The sequence below is a fragment of the Nematostella vectensis genome, chromosome 14, assembly GCF_932526225.1.
Source record: "Nematostella vectensis chromosome 14, jaNemVect1.1, whole genome shotgun sequence".
Taxonomy (NCBI): domain Eukaryota; kingdom Metazoa; phylum Cnidaria; class Anthozoa; order Actiniaria; family Edwardsiidae; genus Nematostella; species Nematostella vectensis.
In genome coordinates this window covers 10,475,227-10,497,665 of record NC_064047.1, presented here as the reverse complement: position 1 = coordinate 10,497,665, position 22,439 = coordinate 10,475,227, and the positions used below count along the sequence as shown (strand labels likewise).

Below are 22,439 nucleotides of genomic sequence, written 5' to 3'. Positions count from 1 at the left end.
ATAGATTTAGGCACTGCCTAAAAACGAAGCCAGCATGCAATCAATTTAAGCCATATTATAATACCTATGTATGTATGTATATATGTAAGGTGTGAGTGAAGCCGTTCATAGAAAAGTGCTTGATGCACAGGTGTAGAGTGTAATATGTGTGTATGTATATTTTTATTGTTGTTTAACCCGGAAAAACTTGTTGGGTGTATATGGAGGTATCATCCAATAGGGAACATTGAAGAACTGAAAATGAATTTTAGTTTTTTACAGTAAAATGGGTGCTTTTTTTATTCTCTTTAACATTTAAAACCATATCAGCACACAACGCGTTTCTATACATTAGCATATCGTTTTTGCCAGTAAATGTGCTGCTTACTTGCCTACACTGTCCAAATTCCCTTTCTTCCTTTCACATTGCACTACTACTAGATTTTCTTGATTTTTATAATTTTCTCTCAGTTGAAGGGTAATAAAAAAAATAATTGGTAGAAATTACAAATAATGGATAAACAGTTTTATCAACCTTCTTTACTGTTTTTTTTGGCTAATACTTGACACTTTGTCTTGGGTGGATCGTACAAAAAGCTGACTCTAAATTATGAGGTCCATGGACCCACTAGACCCCCATATTGAAGCATCATGGTTTCAAGGGTATGTACACCTAGTATTTTTGTGTTGAAACATAAAATAGGGCTTGGTGTGGCATTACAAAAAGATGCAGTTTGTTTAAAAAAAGGCAGCTTTATTTTCATTTCACATCACTTCCATGTACAGTGCTAAACTATCTTTGAAATAATTGCATGAAAGGTCAAATGGTACATTTCTGTTGATTTTTGCAAATATCATCTCAGATTCCTAAGTATTGAGCTGTATTCATATCAGCTATTTAAAAAGTAGATTGCTCACAAAACCCTGTGCAGTTAATTAGTTCAAATTGAAACAATATATTTTTTTTAACTAGAAAACCCATTTAGTCCATTTGCAATAAGGGCCAATGTTGGTCAGTGTTTTGTACCAGCCACTTTGTCAAAAGGTGAATGAAATAAACCACTCTAACTTGTTTTCAAAGTTTTTGACTACTTTTAGTAGTAAAAATGGGAGAACAGTGACAAAACGCTACGGAAGAATACTAAAGATATAAATGTTATGCTGAACAAAACCTAATTGATAAACCTAAAATTAAAAATATTTCCAAGTAACCTTTAAAATAAAACCTTGAACAGAAAATTAATATATGAAGTCTGTTTTTTAGGGGCTTATGAGCCAGAGTTTCTTAGGAAAAGCTGTGGAGATAAACTATAGGTATCGGACTAAATGCTCCCAACAAAAAGCTGTCTTTAGTTTTCTATGAAAATTGAAGAGATGGGAGTTTTGAGATGTTGTATGAAAACGTTGAGCTGGAGTATTCAAGATATCTTTTTGTGAAAAAGAATCATATGCAAAAAGGGAAGTGTGTAGGTAAAGCAGATCTTTTTAGAACCTATTACCCCTCATGAACCTTTTTTTGATTTCTAAAATTCAAACCAGAATTCATTTTAAATTTTAAATGTTCTACGAACTCACAAAATATAAACTAAAACCGTTCCTCGCTCGATATCCTTCATAAAAGAACTGACAGAACTTAAATGTGATGAAGAATCTCCAGATAAGAAATCGTTCTTTATTTACAGTTAAAAAGTTATCCCACTCCCCACTTCTTCAAAGATTTTCTAAAACAAACGCGACGTTTGTTTACGAACAATCAATCGCACAATTTCTATCCTTTTTGTGGGATAATGTATGAGCAAACTAGCTGAATTACTAGTTAGGAACTAGGTATAATTAAACATCAACATCCCATCATGGCTTTAACTGTTTGAGTGCTACAAATATATCAACACAAAAAATTTCCTAGCTCCGACGAAGTTTATAAAATTGACGTCTTACTTACCTGATTTTTCCAAATCCATCCTTTGTCCTTCCATCCATCGTTTGTATGTCTTTTTATTATAAAAGTGTGTTAAGATGTGTCGAATTTCTTTCTTGGCTTTGGCCACGACGAAAATAATGCAAAAACTTTATCAATTCACGGTGTCGGCCGCGAGTTAGAAGAGCAAAACGAGGGAAAAATTAGACGCAGGGTTCCCGTGAGTGTAAATACAAAAACACAAAACTAAATAATTGTAAGTTTTGATGCAACTTTCGGGGTTTTATTAAGTATGTAGCATTCTCGGATAGTGCTAAAATATATTCTTCTATAATTATTTCACTGAGGTGGCGTTTTGCTAAGTTATTGCAAATTGTGCTGGCTCCACGTGCAGGCAGGCAGACGGGCGACACCACAGGGTACCCGCGCAATGACCAAAAAACTGCGTCGCATAGTTATATAACATTTCTCTATACCCATGGAGCTTCGCGCGCCGCCTGCGGCCGCGCTGGCTCCGCTTTGAAGCATGAATGATCTATAGCACGGATAAAGCTTGTAAGCTTCCGGCGGAAATAGGAATGAGTAGCCCGAAAAGCCGTTGAATTATTATTTTTTTAGTTGACCCGTGCGCGAGCGCTTCTTGTTTTCCCGCCTTTTTCGAAGTCGATCAGTGCTTTTCTCCTCATTTTAATCTGTTAAAGCCATATAATAAAACTTTTATTAACCTCGCTTGCTCAGTCTGTACGAAGAGATATCCGACCCCGGTCTTTTTTTGCAGGCCGTACAGACCTCGCGCTTGGTTAAGAAGTACTTATTAATATATGAATTGGCTTTAGAAAACGAAAAAATCTTAAAGGCATTTTTACATTCATGACACTCCTTGATCCTTGAAACTTGATTGTTGGACTATGCGTATCCTCCGAACCAATACTCAGTGGTGCTGTCGTCGTCTTTCGTTCCGCGAAAATTCACGTTCATCGAGGGATCAGATTCGCAGTAATAGCCGAAGTTGTTCTCGCTATGGACTGCGCCCGAGTTTGGCTTGAACTGACAATGAGTGGCACCGCTGTCAATATGAAAACCTATTCCATTCTGCCAAAACGCCGCCTCCGTGTTAGTTCCCAAGAGTCCCCGGATGTTAACCAATTCAACCGGTTTGCAGATACCACCTCCACTGAACGTCATGATGTCGAATGCCAAGAAATTTCCACGAACGTAATCTCTGTAGTCTACACCATAGACCGGGAATCCTGTGGTAACGCGCCAATGAGTGGACTGGGATTTCAGGAGTTGCATTCTGGGAAGGGACAGCCGGAAGTCATTCCAGTTGGGGTTGTTCTCGTTGCGCTGGATGTCGACGGAGAAAGCCTTATTACAGAAGGCGTCGATTCTTCTGTTTCTCCGAGAAAAAGCCATAACTAGAGTCCAGGCTGCGGGTGGTTCAGACCGGAAGTCACAGTACACACTGAATTGTTTGTCGTCACTTCCGGTGATGGTGTAAATGCCGTTTTCAGTAATTCCAATCTTCAGGAAATCCAGGCAGGATTTAAAAGTCTAGGAAAAAATAAGCAAGGCGGCATAAAACAATTATATCACATTTCACATATTATATCCCAATTATATCACAATTTTTTTACTCCCGTCCGTCCGTCCGTCCGTCCGTCCAACTTTCCGACTGTCTATTTCTATTCCCTTACCTCACTAATGTCATAGAAGTGAATGGAGTAAGGTGTCTCAACCAAGGAATCTTTTGCCGTTGTCTTTGTGACATTGAGCAACTGACATAAAGTTCCGCTGACCAAGTTGTACGATCGGCACTGATAATGCATGAGACATTTCTGACCACATTCAACTGATGACGTCACATCATGTTCCGAGATCACGCCATTCATGATGGCAAAACCTGTTTAGATACAAGTTTACTCTGTGAAGGGGAGATATACAGTGGAACCCCGTTAACTCGAACCCTTTCCCCAGTTATTTCTACACTCGAATTTCCGGCTTCCTGTTTGTATCATGAAAAATATTGAGAGGCCACGCTTCCTGCGCCCAATCCAGCTACGCGACTGAAATTCGTATAACACAACTCAAAAAAAGCGGTTTTTGCTCTTTCTCCAGACTCAGTTTATCTTTCCTCCTAAAAGAGGCCTCTTTTCTCAGTATTTCACTGGTCGTTTTTAATTTTCTCGTCCAGCCCAGCAAAATACAGAGAAAAGAGGCCTCTTCTAGAAACAGTTTAATGTCACGCGGCGAAGTAACGAAGCATACTATTTATAATAACTCGATATTTTATACTAGCTGCCAAATTGTCGGAAGTTAACAGAATGACTAAACAGCTAAAAGCTTTTTGTTTAGTTAACCTAACATAGAATCGTTTGACAGGGAATCATGTCACAAGGAATTCCTCTGGGAAGCGGTTTCTAATTCTAAATAACTTGATGTCAAAGGGACGTGCCGATGTCTTCTCACGTGGTTCTTGAAAGTTGGGTGAGGTACGAGGAGATGGGAATTTAGCACTATGCAATTCCCTTCCTGTACTCAATAAATAAACGCAGAAAGTTGGATCTGGACTTCACGGACAGGTAACTTCTAAGTAATATTTAGGTCTAGTGTAGTGTAACTATGGTGTAGCTACGTAAAACTTTTTAATTACAAATGCAGAAATAGTCGAAATATTCTGTCAATCATTGTAATCATGTGTAGAGCTTGTCATGCGCACTAGACCAGCAAGCGCTTGTAGTGGGGTCATCATTGTAGTCAGTAGTAACCCTGTAAAGCTTACGTGAGTCACGGAAGTCCAAGGTTAGGTTCTGGCTATACACATCAAAGGAAATCATATCTCGTGTACCCATAGGCTAACAAACCCAAAAGCCTTTTTAGATGTCAAGTTTTAAGCTTTCAAAGGACGCTAGCTAGCATTTATAGCGGAGCCAGCGCGGCCGTAGGGCGCGCGCGGAGCCCCATAGGTATAGAGAAATGGTATATAACTATGCGACTCAATTTTTGTGGTCATCGCTCGGGAAACCTGTGGTTTCGGCCAACCTTGCCCACGTGAGCTATGTTACCACGCTTTCCTGACAAGCTTGCCTCCACTCGAGGAAAACACAAACTTTCAAACATATAACAAGTGCGAAAACAATTTTAGAACTTCTATCACAATCATAGATTGTTTTAGTCAAAGAATTCCCGATTTTCCCTGAGTCTGCTGTCGAATTTCGTATCCAACAGACTGGTTGTCACACTGCGGAAGATCGATTACACGACGAAACCGTTTGACACAACATCGCGATGCGCGATGAAAGATAGAAAGTCTTCGAAAGATATTTTTACTAACATAACTAACATAAAGAAAGAACCCACGTCTAAAGACGGAAAAATGCAAGACAATAAAGCAGCAAAAGTATAATTATAAATGGTGGTTTCTCGCCGACTTGAAACGAATGAAACGGTTATATGTTTTCAAATCGTAATACTTGACAATTCTATTGTTTCTCTTATTTAGTAATGTATTCTTACTTACTCGTTCATGTTCAGTTCAGATTTTGTCTGTAAATGTTTTTCCCAACAACCGAGGGGTCATCTTCCAAACCAGAAAAAAAAGACGGGCTGCGGAACAGATATTTTGCGGAACAGATCCGTTTTGTGCCCTTTGTACTATTTCCGATAGCTTGTTGTTTTTCTCTCTATATATTAGAAGAGGAGTTTGTGGATATTTAGTATATTTGAATAACCAAGTTTTTGTAAAGTTTTGTTCTATTTTATCAACATCTGTCTATTTTATTTTTTTAGAATAAAGAAAAGGTTTAAAAAAACAGTAATACGAGACGTGTGCTTTTTATGTGTTCGACACAAAGTTAATATTTTACGCCATGGAAAAACTTTACCGTCCGTTTTGAACTAATTGAAAATCGAGAAATTTCAGCTATTTGCCTAGCATATTTACCTTCAATTTTCATGAATATTGCACTTCTTTCATTTTCTTTTCTTTCCATCGACTCGGCGATCGTGAAAAAGCTGGCAAGCAGAAGCGAAAAACCAAAAAGCATGAAAAGTCCAGCCATCTTTATCCTGAAAAGGAACAATTTATAATTATTGTATCAGGATAAAAAACAGAATCATTAGAATACATTCATCATTCATACCTCAGCGGAACCGTGTAAAAAACAGTAATACGAGACGGGTGCTTTTTTTGTTTAAAACAAACCTAAGCTTGTGTAAACAATAATGCCCAATGATTTTGGAAAAACCGTTGGACTCAGACTTAAGCTAAAACAGGTGAACGGGCACATTGATTATAAGTCTAAGTAAACAAGTAAACAGGGTCGAAATGCAAATTTTGGAAACCTAACACTGTCAGCAATTTGAACAACGTTATAAAATTTTTAGTTTCTATTTTTGTTCATAATTAAGATGTATGTTTCTCACTTAAAGAAGAAACACCTGTTTATATTCTTAATAAAACAAGTGACCAACCATTTTTTATTCGAAACAGGAAAAAAGGGACGTGTTGAAAATCTCGAATCGATAATGAAAATTTTATATGTCAATTTTAAATTCGATAAAATAAGATATGATTCACATTGTTTTTATCATTTTGTACACCTGACATGGCCCATAGCAACCGATATGCAATCCATAGAAACGGCTATGTACTTATACTAGAAGACTTTTTTATGCTTATGTATCGTCCACCTTTACATTCCCATTGGTTAAGGTGCAATTATAATTTATTCCCGACTTATGTTTTGCCAATTCTTCTACTTGCCACATCTTTCATGCATAAGAGCACATTATCCCACGTAAGGTCACAGTTCCATATGAAGCAATTTTATTTGCCATTGAGTAAGGTGCAATCATAATCTTATTTCGATGCATGTTTTGTCAAAACTTCTTTTAAATTACTCGCCACGTCTTTCATGCATAAGAGCACATTATCCCGCGTCAGGCCCCAATTCCATAAGAAACAATTTTATCTCCCATTGAGTAAGGGGTAAGTATTGAGTAATCTGCTTTAGGCATTAAATAAAAAATGAAATTATATTAATATGATAAAGCCTTACCGTGGAAAATAACGAGGGTCCTGAGTCTAAAAAAAAAAACTTGCAGAATATGCCCTTCCCGCTCTCTCTACTATTCTTTTAATTGTTGTTGAAGCATCCGACTCTCTGCTTAATTACTAGTAGCAGTAATTAGCTAATTACCGCTGCTAGTAATTAAGCAGATAGTCGGATGTTTCAATAGAAAGCGTAGTAGGGAGGGGAGCGGCTTTTTTTTCGTTTTGCTGAAGATCAACAAGAGACTTTAATACGACATTCCTAACTTAAAGTTTCTATTTACCTGTCTTGTAACCCCCTTATGGTGCTAAAAAGATGATGATTGTATTAGTGATTATATTAAGAATATCATAAGGGGGATACAAGATGAACTATTGTTGTTGTTAGGGAGTGTTCATTAAATTGAGATTTTTAATCAAAACACCTTAAAATTTCAAAGCCTCCCATTTCACTGTAAAAAAAATTTTCGTTGACCCCTGACTGGACACAATAAAGAATACAATGCCGGTTTTCCACAAAATACAATGACATGGCAACCGATGAGACCTTTATTGTATTCTGTTTTGTGTTTGTCAGCACCATGAAAGAATGATAAATTTCGACTTTGCAGCAAAAAAATCCATTGTAATTCGGGAATTTTGGTTTACTTTTTTTGAAAGATTTGTTTAATTTTTTTTTCTATGGCACTGACCCTCAAAGACGTATACGACCTTGCGAAAACTGACGAAGGTACCAAGACACAAATGGACGCCATAACACAGGGAGCCAAACAGGCTACACGCCATAGTGTGAGAAGCAAGAGCAAACCACTAGTTCAAGAGATGTTTAATATGCGGAAACAAACACGACCTAGCAGAAACGTGTCAAGGAAGGCACAAGAAATGTCTGTACTTTGGCAAGATCGGTCACTCCCGAAGCGTATATATGAAGAAGAAGTCGTCGCAAGTTGATGAAATTGTCGCAAGCCCCGGCTATAAAGACCAAGATATACATCTACAAGATCACGAAAGCGACGACCCCAGAAGCGACGAAGATATGGGTGACAATCGCATGATTGTCATGGTTGGCACGTTAACGTCGAAACAGACAGTGGAGGCTGTCGAGTAATATCTAAACAGACTCCGGTGAACGACCTTGACATATAGCCAGCAGGGCGGTGCTGAAGGGTGACGGAGGTCACGCTATCAAAAACTTGGGAACGACAGCCTTCAAGGTAACTCACAAGAACTTTTTTACCTCAGCAAAGTTCACAATCTTCGATGCTCCCGGGCAGCCCTCAATGATCGGATGCCAGCAATCACAAGGGTTATGCCTGGTAACAGTCAACATCCAGGAGGTAACCGGAGGCATCACACGATCTCGTGAAGTGTACAAACCCGCCCAGGAAGGTAATCTGACCAAGGAATGTGTCCAAGAGAAGTTCGTCGACTGTTTCAACAAGATAGGAAGATTCCCAGGCGAGAAGTACCATATCACCCTCCTAGATAACGCCACGCCCGTCTTCCATCCGCCGCGTACTGTACCACTGCATATTCTTTCGTTCGCTGTACACCGGACAAATTAAGTAAAATAATCGCCGACGACGTCATTACCGAGGTCAACAAGCCTACCGAATGGGTCAACTCTGTCGTCTGCAACGTTAAAGAGACACCAGAAGGCAAAAAGGTAAGACTATGCCTGGACCCAAAGTTCCTCAACATCCGACAAGAGCACTACTACGCCAGAACCATAGACGAGATACTGCCTCAGCTTCACGGCAAGAAGTTCTTTTCAGTGGTAGACACTAGAGAAGGATACTACGTCGAGCTAGATCGCCAGTCAAGCCTACTCTGTAACTCAACACACCCTTTGGCCTTTACCGCTTTAAACGCTTGCCATTTGGAGTAATCGTGTCCCAAGACATTTTCCAACGCAAGTTGACGTTGACAAAGTGCTTAGGGACATCCCCAACGTCACAGGAATCGCTGACGACATAATCATCTACGGGTCCACGAAGCAAGGACACGACCGGGCATTCGTCAGAATGTAAGAAGCCAGCCGATCTAACAACGACAGCTAAGCTCCAGCTCAAGCAGTAACAGGTGAAATTCTTTGGCCACGCCCTGACGACAAAGGGGATAGTCCCCTCTGCTGACAAGCTCGAAGCAGTAAAGAACATTACCGCTCAAAAAAACAGCAAATGGCTCCTTTCGCCGATTGTTATGGTAACATATCTCAACAGATTCTCTACAAGAATCGCCGCCCTCACAGCTCCCTTACGTGAGCTTACAAAGAACGCCCACTTTGAATAGTCCCCACCCCACCAAGAAGCTCTAGACAAGATAAAAGATGAGCTGTGAAAGGCCCAGGTATTGTCATACTACGACCCTGATCCGTCAACTACTACCATCCTCCAGTGCGATGCCAGCCAAGCAGGGCTAGGCGCTTGGCCTCGTCAAACAGGCCCCAACGGCGAGGGGAAATAGTTGCCATGACTTCTAGATATCTCGCTACTGCAGAGTCTCGATAATCCAACATAGAAAGGAAGTGTTTTGCAGTGATGTACGGCATAGAGAAGTTAGAATTCTACATACTCGGAAGACATACCCTCGTCGAGACCGATGCACCGGCTAGATTACAGAGACTACTGATACGATGTCTCAAGTTCGATAGCGAGGTCAAGTACAAACGCGGAGAGTCGATACCTGTTGCCGACCTTCGCGCGTATGCCTCGCCGGGAAACCCAACGACAAGAAAGACGCTGAATACGAAGTTCACTTAACAGAGAAGACATGCCCGATAGACATCCAATGTATAAGAAAGTCAGCCCATGAGGACCATACCCTCAACACACTGAAGAACACCATCTATGCTGGCTATCCAAAAACTACAGCTCCGACCTGATCCTGGAAGACGGCCTCATACTGAAGGGCAACCGAGTAATCGTCAAAGAGTGATAGTGCTAGAAGCCATACACGAGGGTCACCAAGGAGATACATAGTGTCTACTTCTTGCCAGGCAGTCCATTTTCTGGCCAGGCATGGAAAACGGCATGTGACAGATGGTAAAAGACTGCAATGTCTGCAACAAACACCATTCTAGCCTGTGTAGCAAGCGTTTCTGTGGAGTTCCGAGCGAAAAATGTGGCCGCGCGAAGAATAGGGAGAGAGAGGGAAACGCTTGCAAGCACGTGACAAATCATGACAAGCGAGTATAATTCGAAACAGCTGTCAAACTTAGCTCCCCCCAAAGCCTCCCTCCGATCTCATTTTGGGTTCTTTGTAGGGTTTGCAGATTGTAGATGGGCGAAATGTAAATTGTTTTTCTTTTAATCAAACTAAGAATTACAGAATTTGCAAATGCGACTTTCGGCATCACTGAGCGCATGTCATGTTTTGTTTATAAAAGCCAATTTCGAAGGGAACACACGTACTAGCAGAGTTTACTAGGCGATCTCAACATCATTCTATATGCATGCGCCTCGGAAACCTACCGTAAATTTATATAGACAAGGAAAGAACCAAACTGCAAGCTGAAAAAAGTTCCAATCCAACTCAAATGTCACGATTCCATCTTGACGGCGCGAACGACTAACATGCGAGCAAGTTTTCTTCCTTTGAATTCGCTTCAAGTTGGAATATATCTTTGCTAGGACCAATCGACAAAACGGCTAACGAATTTCCTTCACCAAATAGCTGTTTGTAAAACGCATTCCTGTCTCAGTTACTAAAACATCTTTCAGTGGATCCATGTGCAATGCTATTTTGAGAAATTATGAGTGTGAATCCGCGAAATGTCACTCAGCCTTAGCCGCGCCGCGCCAATCAGAATCCTCGAATTCTGCGATCACAGAATGATCGCAGACTCTTCACTCTGAGTCAAAAAGACAATGAGTGCTGGCAAGCGCTTACTTCTTCCCCTTCCCCCTCCCCCTTCTTTTTTTGCGCTCGCCCCATTTTTCGCGCGGCCACATTCCTCGCTCGCTCTCTATCCCTGCTGAAACTCTACAGAAACGCTTGCTACGCAGGCTAACACCAACCAGCCCAGACGAATTGTCCGGCCCTGACAGAAGCTTGGAACAGACATATTCGAGCACAACGGTTCCAAGTACCTAATAAATGTAGACTACTACTTGAGATTCCCGGTAGACTTGACCATATGACGTCATGACCGCAACAGTAACAAGGCACATCACAAGCGTCACGTGAATGATGACGTGATGTATTAGGTACTTGGAACTGTTGTGCCATGTTTATTGCACCCAAAGTATTATTTTTTAAGTTTGGTGGTCGAAGTGCTAAATGCCTTGGAGATATTAACGCTTTTCTACCAGGTCACGTGACTTATGACGTCATGTATTTTGATTGACGAGTCATGTTTGTTACACCCGAAGTAATATTGTTTACAAGTTTTGTGTTGAAAGAGCTAGTTGGCTTGGAGATATTAGCAATTTTTCGTTGATTAAGTAGAAACTTAAATTCTGAAGGTAGAAATAAACTCCCGTGCATAAAATCTTGAAAGTTTAAAGGATTCGTTCCGGACGGAACTGTTTTTCTAGGAATTTTGTTCTGGCCGGAACGAAATCAGGTAGGAACGAAAACCCTGTTACACCGGCTCTCATTTCTACGCACCCTCGCCCAAGCGTACCTCGGCCTTTACACGCTCCACAGAATTCCCAATATTCAAAAACAAAACATTTCCGAATAACCCCGAATGAAGCCGGCTAGCAGGTGGTTTAATCCTTCTCGTGTCTAGCTAACAAACCTGCAGTTGTTGAACACTATATATAGAAAGCGAAGCAGTAGCGGATTTAAGGTGGGTTTGAAAGGGTTTTTAACCCCCTTTTGGCTACCAGAAAGCCAAATGTAACAAAAAATAAAATAAAATAAAAATACCTCCTCCTACCTTTGTCACTGAGCCAAATATCAATGCGATGTCAATCACCGGTGTCGATCGGCCGTTTAAAACCAAAAGGGCTCAGACAATACACATCAATACTTACTACGGCGAATCTTCTCAAAAGCAGTTTTTATAAGTGAAAATTCAGAGCAATTCATGCACCGAACTGCGATTCTGGTTAATTATGTTGGTTCTCATTTCATTAAGTTTTTATTTGTATTATATTTTATTTGTTCTTGGCAAATAAGCTTCATATTATTGTAAAGTTATAAGTCGCGTTATTGTATTTATTAGGTCGAAAGAGGGGTTTCTTGGTGTGACAATATAATCTAGTGCGTGAGAGTAGCAGCGTTCTTTATTGTGACGCAAATTCTGATCATGATAAATAATATTGTAAATGCGATAATGAATGTTTGGATTTAGCTAGTTTTCTTCTTTATCTATAGTTGGTTTTGAAATCGACACATGCATACATATTTTAAAGGCACTTGTTAGCTTTTAGTTTTATTATTCACCGAAATAAAAATAGAAATGACACAAATTTATCGATATATACATGAGTGGCTTGAGAAACCGACTTAAGGAAAAACGAATACCTTGGAAAATGTCATTCTATAATGAAAGCTGCAGTTATTTTGTAAGGGGACTAGCCGGGGTCTTTAACCCTATTCAGACTGGGCTTTTTTGATCTGTCTGTGACTGGAGGGGGGGGGGGGGGCTAAAAGGCACTCCCCTCCGTATTTCATAAACCGCTTGGGCTATGACCATCAAACTTACAGACAGTGATCACCAGCATGAAAACAATCATCACGGCTTATTTTGGGTGTCGTTGAATCAATTATGACGTCACAATGACGTCATCAAAATTCTAGCGCTGTTTTGAAATTTGTTACCTAAACAAACTTATAAAGTAAAAAGAGGCTTTTACTTTTTAGTTTTTGGGAAAACCTATGTGTGAAAAAACGGTTGCCATGGTCACATGGAGCGTCTCCTAGGCCATATGAAGAAAACGTTGTCGTTTTGAGGGACTGGTACCGAGAACTCTTAGTTTCTTTTTAGATACTTTCTCCATTGACCAAAGATGGTCACAGTCACTGTTTTGATTCCTTCTTCTAATTACAAGTCATAATGTTTACGAAGCACCTGCGTTACGGCAACCTTAAAAATGACAAGAATCATGCAGTTTTTTCCAAATAAGGAATATATTAGTTTCCTTATATGGAAGTAACGGCGTTTGGCAAAAACGACAGTTTTTGGCTGAATTTTCTTGATATGATGTCAATGATTTCAAAACGTCCGCAGATAGTTATTAGGAAAGGTCACCAAGGTTTAGCTTCTTAGCTGCTATAGTTCAGAAGTTATAGCAATTTTCCCGGAGGGCCCCCCAGTCTGAATAGGGTTAAGCCATACACCAATTGCAGTCTGAATAGGGTTAAGCCATACACCAATTGCAGTCTGAATAGGGTTTAGCCATACACCAATTGCAGCCTGAATAGGGTTAAGCCATACACCAATTGCAGTCTGAATAGGGTTAAGCCATACACTAATTGCAGTCTGAATAGGGTTAAGCCATACACCAATTGCAGTCTGAATAGGGTTATGCCATACACCAATTGCAGTCTGAATAGGGTTAAGCCATACACCAATTGCAGTCTGAATAGGGTTAAGACGAAGATGAAGATGAAGGCGAGTCTGGTGTTTTCAAGCTTTGATTGTTTGCCCGAGAGACAACATGTTGGGTTTCTTTCATCGTTCATGATGGGGGAAATATCATTTGGATTAAACGTGGGAGAAGATTGGCAAAACACGCCATCTTAGCTCCGGAATCGCGAAGAAGATCCGGGATCTTTTATTAGCATAATCACATATATGTCCAAAACAGGGAACCCATGATATGATCATACTCTAACTCAACACACACAGCTTCAGCAGCAGCAGCATAACAACACTACAACTAACAACATAACATACAGAAATAGGCTCGTTATATGTATACCCTAAGGCCAGCAATTCATGTGGTGGTCCCACGTGAAGGAAAATAAGCGATTCAAAAGGGAACGGGGAGAATTGGATACATTTGGCAAAACGAACCAATCAGCCAAATGCGTGAGGACAGAGTTGGTCTCTCGTCCCTGCGTATTTAGAAAATTATCAATGAAGTCAAGGTGACTCCAAGATAACTCACTCATGATTAAGCAACTTTTTAAAACTTGACTCTGCATGCACATCATTCACGTGACTACATTAAATTTCTCAATATAAAGTGAGAGAATACAAAATTGTCCAAACCAAGAGGTGAAAATGGCATGTGGTTTCGAAAAAAATTCAACAGATTAGCGTGCCAAATATAATGTCCGAAACGAAAAAAAGAAACTACGTAAAGAAAACTGGACACTCCCTGGATTTAGACGCACAGGTGGTGTTGAAGGATTTTTCCGATTTTGCCATCTCTTAGAGTATAAAATTCGACCAATTCGATCCCCTAAGGGGATATTTAACGTTTTTCTCCCGATTCAGCCATCTTTTAGGTTTAAAAAATCCTTCAACTACACCCATGAAGGTAAGAATTTTTGTTGACTACGCCCAAAGTGCCCTCCCTTAGGGTTAAAATCGATTTTGCCGACGATCACCCACGTTTGTTTTTATCAGAATCCCCCCCTCCCTCTCCGGTGAAATTCATTGGCTTCTAGCATTCATATTGTTACATCGGCTTCCTAGCTCTAACAAACAGGAAATTGCTACAGGAATTGATACAGCGATATTAGGGTTTGATGGGGATATGCACCTAAGAAAAAACTCTCTAAGGCTTTTTTCACACATAAATCTCTTTGGCTCCTTGGGATCCCGCCTTGATCCGCCATGTTCTGACTATGCATATCCTCCGAACCAATACTCAGTGGTGCTGTCGTCGTCTTTCGTTCCGCGAAAATTCACATTCATGGAGGAATCCGATTCGCAGTAAAAGCCAAAGTTGTTCTCGCTTAAGGCTGCGCCCGAGTTTGACTTGAACTGACAACGAGTGGCGCTGCTGTCGATATGAAGAGCCGCTCCATCCTGCCAAAACGCCGCCTCAGTGTTAGCTCCCACGAATCCTCGGATGTTTACCAGTTCAACCGGTTTGCAGGTATCGGCTCCACTGAACGTCATGATGTCGAACGCCAAGAATTTTCCACGAACGTAATCTTTGTAGTCTACACTAAAAACCGGGAATCCTGTGGTAACGCGCCAATGAGTAGACTGGGATTTCAGGAGCTGCATTCTGGGAAGGGACAGCCGGAAGTCATTCCAGTTGGGGTTGTTCTCGTTGCGCTGGATGTCGACGGAGAAAGCCTTATTACAGAAGGCGTCGATTCTTCTGTTTCTCCGAGAAAAAGCCATAACTAGAGTCCAGGCTGCGGGTGGTTCAGACCGGAAGTCACAGTACACGCTGAATTGTTTGTCGTCACTTCCGGTGATGGTGTAAATACCATTTTCAGTAATTCCAATCTTAAGGAAATCCAGGCAGGATTTAAAAGTCTAGGAAAAAAATTCAAGGTATAAAACATTATATCACATTTCACATATTTATCACAATTATATGACATCTTTTTGGCCTCCGGTCCGTCCGTCCGTCCGTCCGTCCGTCCGTCCGTCTGTCCGTCTCTATTTTATCTCTCTCCTTATCTTTGTCGCCCATGTAAGTTGAGTTTGGTGTCTTTCTGTCTGTCTTTCTGCCCGTTCATCGGTCCTTGTCTGATTCCATTCTCTTACCTCAGCTTTGTCATAGAAATGAATGGAGTTCGGTGTCTCAACCAAAGAATCTTTTGCCGTTGTCTTGGTGACATTGAGCAACTGACATGAAGAACCGCTGACCAAGTTGTACGATCGGCACTGATAATGCATGAGGCATTTCTGACCACATTCAACTGATGAAGTCACACCGTGTTCCGAGATCACGCCATGTATGATGGCAAAACCTGTTTAAATACAAGTTTACTCTGTGAAGGGGAGAAAGATATACAGATATACAGTGGACCCCGTTAACTCGAACACTTTAACCCAGTTGTTTCTACACTCGAACTCCCGGCTTCCCTTTTTATATCATGAAAATATTTAGAGGCAGCGCGTCTTGCGCCCAATCCAGCAACGCGACTGAAACTCTTATAACACGACTCGAAAAAAGCAGTTTTTGTTCTTCTTCCAGACGACCCCTCTCCAGCGGTTGTATAACTATGCGACTCAGTTTTTTGTGGTCATCGCTCGGGAAATCCGTGGTTTCGGTTTTCCCCTGCCCGCTCAAGCTATGTAACCACGCTTTCCTTAAAGGTCGCATCCGCACTCGAGAAAACACAAACTTCCAAACATCAAAGAAGTGTAAAAGCAATTTGAGAAACTCTATCACAATTATAGATTATTTGTATCAAAGAATTCACAATTTTTCCTAAGTATGCTGTTGAGTTTTGTCTCCAGCAAACTGGTTATCACACGGCGGAAGATCCATTACACGACGAAACCGTTTGACACAACATCTGAACATCGCGATAAGAGATAGAAAGTCTTTGAAAGAGGATTGTGGCTGGCTCGGAGGGTGGGACCACTTGAGGTGTACTTGGGACAGCAGGGAACCCAGGTTGCTCTAATGGCTAGTGACTTGTTTGATGCTTCATGCGTAAAAAATCATCATAAAGCTGTGTGTACCTGATGACTTTCTCACTGTCTCCAAGTTTGTAGAGTTGAGGATGTCGTTCATCTTGCTCTCTCATACGTTGTTCCTCGGGGAAAATTCTAATGTTCTGTTTACGAAGAAATTTTAGGACTTTGTTTTAAAAATCCTCCTTGTTTTACTTTTCATCTGGCATTTAACCGGTTGGGACGTTGGTACGGAGTGTGCATGGGTCACTAGTTGCGGGTTTTAGATCGATCAAGAGGTAGCCATAGGGTCTTTTGACGGCTTCTTCATACATTTGCTTAGCCAAAGTCAGCACTTGCAATTGATCAAGATTCAACGTTATGTTGCGGCTGACCCTGCCTTGATGGAACAGGTCTTGCACAATGTAAATCAAAGATAGCTTTCTATGATGGGACCCTTTCGTGAATAAATTTGAGATCCTTTTGTCATTTCCAGTTTCTATCATCTGATCGTCGATAAGGATCAGGTTTCGTAAATTGACATCAAAATAGGAGTCCTGGTCCAACTGGACTGGAATTTCCTTCCACAAACTCTAATCCCGGCACAGAAATGGATATGGCCGTATAGGCGAGTTGCCACTGGGAATAGCACCAAACGATTCGTTGAGGTGTATGTGAAATGGTTGCGCATACTCAAGAAGTTTCTGGACCCGAATAACAGTTTTTCCACTTCCTGTCATCCTTGTTACCATACAGGTAAACGGATGTTGGAGCTGAAAAGGTCAACTGTAACTGTTTTCCGTGGCGTTGGGCTCCGTCGGTTTAACGCGAGAGGATATCCTATTGTTGGAGCCAGAATTTTCCTTGGTCTTAATCTATTTTATGGACCCTACTGAGATGGGCCGAGACATTTTGTAAACATTCCCATACTAAGAGAAGCAATTAATGACGGATTTGTATTGAGTGGGTCTTTATATGGGTTTAAGGTTAGCTCTATAGCCTAGATATATGGCCTAATCAAAAGGCTAGCTCTTAAGCCATTAAGTTCCCTATTTGTCAAACCCAGTCGCGCATGGAGGAGAGTGTAAAAGAAGGCAATACATACAACACTAGATTGCTACACGAACATTTTTTGGTTATATGTACATGATTGACTGGTCGCATTCGACGTAGTTATCTTGTAAAATAAAACACCTCGCGTGACACCTTTGTCTCACAAATAGTGTGACAAAGCGGAGATGGAAGACTCTATTCTGTTGAATCCAATAAATAATAAAAAAAACATCTCCCCCCCCCAAAAAAAAAGACATTCTTATCTTTTTAGATAACGCAAAACAAATTATTGTATTGTTTTGGTCGATTTGATTATTGTCTTGATTTGATTATGCCTTGGTTTCCTTTTATTTCTTGTGACTGCTTGTTGTTGTTGGTGTTATGTCTTGTTTTGATGTGGTTATGCCATCATCCACCCCTTTATGGCGAAATCTAGCCATGTTAATGATCTGCTCTGACAGGTGGGTCTCCTCTCCAAGGTTGGGATCCAGTATATGTATTTTACTTCTCTCTTAACATTTCTTTGACTCCTGCGGCAACGAGGGCAACTCAAACATATCCCCGGTCAAGCTAGCTATATTGACACTTAATAAGACATTCCATGTGACATTTTCAACTGCAGCAATCTAGTACTTTCATACAAGCCAAGCATACGATGCAATCCATTTTGGTTTTACGTAAACATGAAAGGTTTTTCTTAGAGACAACAAACAATTCTGTTGGCATGTAGACGGGCGTTGTCAAGCCAACAGGCATACTTTTCTCGAATTAAACCCCAACTGAAATCTCTCATCAAACTCACTGAGGAAATGCGAAAAGAAATTGATTTTTGGCTTAAGCGCTTCCTCTACAAGTATTTAGTACGAATGCATCAATTAACCTACCAAAGATAATAACCACCAGTCGCTTGTTCCGTATGCATTAATTGCCCGTTGAGGACAATTAACACCAGTTGTTGCGTGCCATATGCATTTATTAACTCGCGGGCGATTAACTCTCAAGAGAAAAACATGACCTCACGTTTTCACAAATTCTCCTTGCGCTTACACTAATAACTATTTCTGATATTTTCGACTATCGTTTTTTTTCCTTATTGCAAAAACAACCCGAACAGAGCCCTCTTTTACATCGATCTTTAGCACTTTACGCTCATCGACAACAACGCCGACCAAATTCATTCATTCTATCACATTCACACCGCCACATCCCCACCGCCACGTCCACCGTCACACCCACCGCCACAAACGACCACCAAAATGACGTACATATACTACTGCTTCCAAGTTATCAAGGGTTTAAAATTTTAGAAGATGCTCTCTTTTAATAAAAGCGTTGTTTACCTTTGATTCTATCACAGTCTTTTGCGGCCTTTAAGACATTATTACTTACTTTAATTTCAATAAGACTTTACTCAGCTTTACAAGGAGTTATCACCTTCCCATCAAAACGCTCAACGCAAACAATTTATCGAATACGTAAAGATTTGAAAATAGATTAATATGAAAATTCGGAGCTAAGACAAACTAGCAAACGTAAACAAAAGCTTTTTTTTCTTATTCCCTCTTTAGATATAAGAAGGGGAGGTTGTGTATATTAGTATATTTGAATACCCAAGTTTTTGTATATTTTTTTATCTATTTTATAAACGGCTGTCTATCTTTTTTTTTAGAATTGAAAAAAAAAATATTATGTACTCGACACAAAGTTATTATTTTACGTCATGTTAAAACTTTCCCCGCTCGTATAAAACTATTGAAATTTTCTTCCTTTAATAACTAAAAAACGAGAAATTCCAGGTATTTGCCTAGCATATTTACCTTCAATTCTCATGAATATTCCACTTTTTTTATTTTCTTTTCTTTCAATCGACTCGGCGATCGTGAAAAAGCTAGCCATCAGAAGGGTAAAACCACAAAGCATGGAAAGTCCAGCCATCTTTATCCTGAAAAGAAACTATTTATAATCATTGTATTAAAAGAAAAAAAAAACTATAGAAAATCATAAGAAAGATAGGCCGAGACTCTAGACTGGCCGAGAGTCAAGACGGATAGGTCGAGAGTCAAACAAGATATCTGAAATGTTGAAGAGTTTTACACAAGAATTTTATTATATCTAAAAATAACATTACATAGCCGCGGTTCTCATTGTTACAATCGGTTTCGTATTTCTTGCGAGATGACCGACCGCGGTTTTCGTGAGACCTTGCAAATGTAACAAATAGAAGTATTATGCAACAACCTCTGTATCAACTAGCTCCAAGAAATGCAATAAAGGAGGCGCTTCTACTGGTACTGGTCCTTATAATTGTTTTATTTAAATTTCGGGGACGGAGGCACGCAATAGAGAATGCAATTCCTCATTAAAAACGACAGACAAGGTTTGGTGTTTTGAGTCGCTCAGCATGCATTGTAATATATTTACTGAGTTTCGTCGTGGTTTCTGGAAGCTAGCTCGTACGAAGCTTGTTGTGTAATCTTTCATCTTCTATTTATAAAAGCCTGTCAGGAAAACCGTGGAATACCGGAAGTCTTCTCGCAAGAAATAGGAAATAATTTTCATAATAATGCGGTGGCTATAAAATGTTTTGAAGAAAAAAAATAAAATTCATGTGCGAGGAAAAGTATAACTCTTCGATTCGATATTTTAGATATCTTTTCGACTCTGGAAAAAAAAGGACGTGTTGAAAATCTTGAATCGATAATGACAATTTAATATGTCAATTTGAAAGTAGATAACATACATGAGATATGCTTCACATTGTTTTTATCATTTTGTACACCTGACATGGCCCATAGCAACCGATATGCAATCCATAGAAACGGCTATGTACTTATACTAGAAGACTTTTTTATGCTTATGTATCGTTCACCCTTACATTCCCATTGGTTAAGGTGCAATTATAATTTATTCCCGACTTATGTTTTGCCAATTCTTCTACTTGCCACATCTTTCATGCATAAGAGCACATTATCCCACGTAAGGTCACAGTTCCATATGAAGCAATTTTATTTGCCATTGAATAAGGTGCAATCATAATCTTATTTCGATGCATGTTTTGTCAAAACTTCTTTTAAATTACTTGCCACGTCTTTCAGGCATAAGAGCACATTATCCCGCGTCAGGCCCCAATTCCATAAGAAACAATTTTATCTGCTTTTAGGCATTGATAATAAAAATGAAATTATTGATTAATATGATCAAGCCTTACCGAAGAAGATAACGAAGGTCTTGAGTCTAAAAAAAAAATTGCAATTGTAAGGTGCAATCTGCATGTTTTGTCAAAACTTCTTTTAAATTACTTGCCACGTCTTTCATGCATAAGAGCACATTATCCCGCGTCAGGCCCAATTTTATAAGAAACAATTTTATCTGCTTTTAGACATTGATAATAAAAAATGAAATTATTGATTAATATGATCAAGCCTTACCGAGGAAGATAACGAAGGTCTTGAGTCTAAAAAAAAAATTGCAAACTACGCCCTTCACGCTCTCACTACTTTTCTTTTAATTGTTGTTGAAGGATCCGACTCTCTGCTTAATTACTAGCAGCAGTAATTAGTGCCAGCCTTTCTAGAAAGCGCAGTGGGAGGGAGATGGGGGGGGGGGGGCTTCTTTATAAACAAAATCCTATCCTTAAAAGATTTTCAAAACATAATGACTTCCGTTTCCTGGAGATCAACGACATTCCTAACCTAAACATTCTATCAACTTGTCTTGAAAAGATTATGATTGTATTAGTGGTGATATTAGTGATGAATATCATAAGGGGGTTACACAATGAACTATTGTTGTTGTTAGTAAATGACTTCGCTAGTAGACATACTTTCGGACAAATAATAACATAAATTTGTTTTTGCTTGTGGCGGAAAGAAAATTTCTGGTATCTATCTTTCTTGCATTTCAACTAAAATCGTAGCAAACAGGCAAAGGGGGGAGAGGTCATGTCTCCTTGGAACCCCTGAACCTGCTACTGTAATAAAAAAAATATTGATTCTATGCGTCACCAACATGCTACCCACCTGTCAATACAAGTATCGACTTCTTTTTTAGCTTTTACCTCTCGCCGTCCACTTGAGGTGGCCATATAATAACAATTCAAATTAAGAAAAAGAAATAAACAAATGAAAGAAGACGTGTTAACCGGATAAACCAATCATGTATTCAAGGATTATTTTAAGTAGTTATGGCTTGTTACTATATAAATATTGAAATTATAAAAAACTCGCTTTTCGTCTGCTCAATAACTCCTCAAACAAACACCATGGTTTTCAAAACGCTATTAAGGCAAAGAAAGAATGTTTCATTTCTTTCATAGAACTATTATCAATGTATTTGTTTAGAATTTATCCTGAAACGGGAAAGAAAAAGCAATGACAAAGAACTTCACAACAGCGCGCGCTGGTGGCGTCATTCCCGTGCACGTCAGCGCGCGCGCAGAAGACATTTCAAAATTGAAAACTTTTGCTTCAATTTCTATTCCAGCTCTCAGCAGAACAATAAGAAAACAGTCTAGGCGTAAATCCATTAGTTGGTATGCGAGTTTTGAGCTTGTAGTGTTTATTCTAATGAAAAAAAAAATGTTGCGTGGATTGTTATCTTTCGAGAATGGCAAAAATTCTAGTGCACGTCCAGCGCGCGTAGAATACACTTTTCGCATTTCCAGTGTAGTCACTGGGATATAAAATAAATAAACCCCTTCTTTGGCTCACTGAGATATCGGGGGATAATGTCCGCGGATGAGAAATGGTCCTCAAAATTTCACTGTTGCCCTCAAAGCTTCGCTTCTCGGCCAACTGTTTATTTTTCGTACCATTTCTCATCCTTGGACATTATCCGCCCATACCCCAGCCGCCAGAAGGGGTTTGTTTACTAAATAGCTGTGGAATTTATGTATGATACATCCTATTATCTTATTGTATCGTATATCCCTATGATGTACCATACATGAA

General features: G+C 39.8%; 2 protein-coding genes across 7 annotated transcripts; both read right to left on the bottom strand.

Moving 5' to 3' along the window:
• Positions 1-251: 251 nt before the first annotated feature.
• LOC116610719 lies at positions 252-12,052 on the bottom strand. Of its 2 annotated transcripts, none has more exons than XM_048721967.1 (4): positions 11,836-12,052; positions 5,841-5,965; positions 3,595-3,800; positions 252-3,451 (listed from the first exon to the last, which is right to left on the bottom strand). In XM_048721967.1, exons 2-4 carry the CDS (start codon positions 5,956-5,958, stop codon positions 2,804-2,806), a joined length of 972 nt encoding a protein of 323 aa, XP_048577924.1. In that variant the 5' UTR covers positions 5,959-5,965; positions 11,836-12,052; the 3' UTR covers positions 252-2,803. The 2 variants fall into 2 exon arrangements, with proteins under 2 accessions (XP_048577924.1, XP_048577923.1); XM_048721966.1 differs by lacking the exon at positions 11,836-12,052 and adding an exon at positions 6,040-6,187.
• A 1,591-nt stretch (positions 12,053-13,643) lies between these two features.
• LOC116610707 lies at positions 13,644-21,774 on the bottom strand. Of its 5 annotated transcripts, none has more exons than XM_048722137.1 (5): positions 21,510-21,772; positions 20,699-20,724; positions 19,308-19,432; positions 15,580-15,785; positions 13,644-15,345 (listed from the first exon to the last, which is right to left on the bottom strand). In XM_048722137.1, the coding sequence occupies exons 3-5, from the start codon at positions 19,423-19,425 to the stop codon at positions 14,698-14,700; spliced, it is 972 nt and encodes a 323-aa protein (XP_048578094.1). In that variant the 5' UTR covers positions 19,426-19,432; positions 20,699-20,724; positions 21,510-21,772; the 3' UTR covers positions 13,644-14,697. The 5 variants fall into 5 exon arrangements, with proteins under 5 accessions (XP_048578094.1, XP_048578093.1, XP_048578092.1 ...); XM_048722136.1 differs by lacking the exon at positions 21,510-21,772 and adding an exon at positions 20,919-21,038 and having other exon boundaries at positions 19,308-19,443; XM_048722135.1 differs by lacking the exon at positions 21,510-21,772 and adding an exon at positions 20,919-21,038.
• Between the last annotated feature and the right edge of the window lie 665 nt (positions 21,775-22,439).

Excerpts from the sequence above, each read along its gene's own strand:
- LOC116610707 (XM_048722134.1), bottom strand. The coding sequence starts at position 21,574 with ATGGCCACCTCAAGTGGACGGCGAGAGGTAAAAGCTAAAAAAGAAGTC. Across the intron at positions 15,786-19,307 it reads AATATTCATGAGAATTGAAG|GTTTTGCCATCATACATGGC; the intron begins GTAAATATGCTA and ends GTATTTAAACAG. Across the intron at positions 15,346-15,579 it reads ATTTCTATGACAAAGCTGAG|ACTTTTAAATCCTGCCTGGA; the intron begins GTAAGAGAATGG and ends TTTTTTTCCTAG.
- LOC116610719 (XM_048721967.1), bottom strand. The coding sequence starts at position 5,958 with ATGGCTGGACTTTTCATGCTTTTTGGTTTTTCGCTTCTGCTTGCCAGC. Across the intron at positions 3,801-5,840 it reads AATATTCATGAAAATTGAAG|GTTTTGCCATCATGAATGGC; the intron begins GTAAATATGCTA and ends GTATCTAAACAG. Across the intron at positions 3,452-3,594 it reads ACTTCTATGACATTAGTGAG|ACTTTTAAATCCTGCCTGGA; the intron begins GTAAGGGAATAG and ends ATTTTTTCCTAG.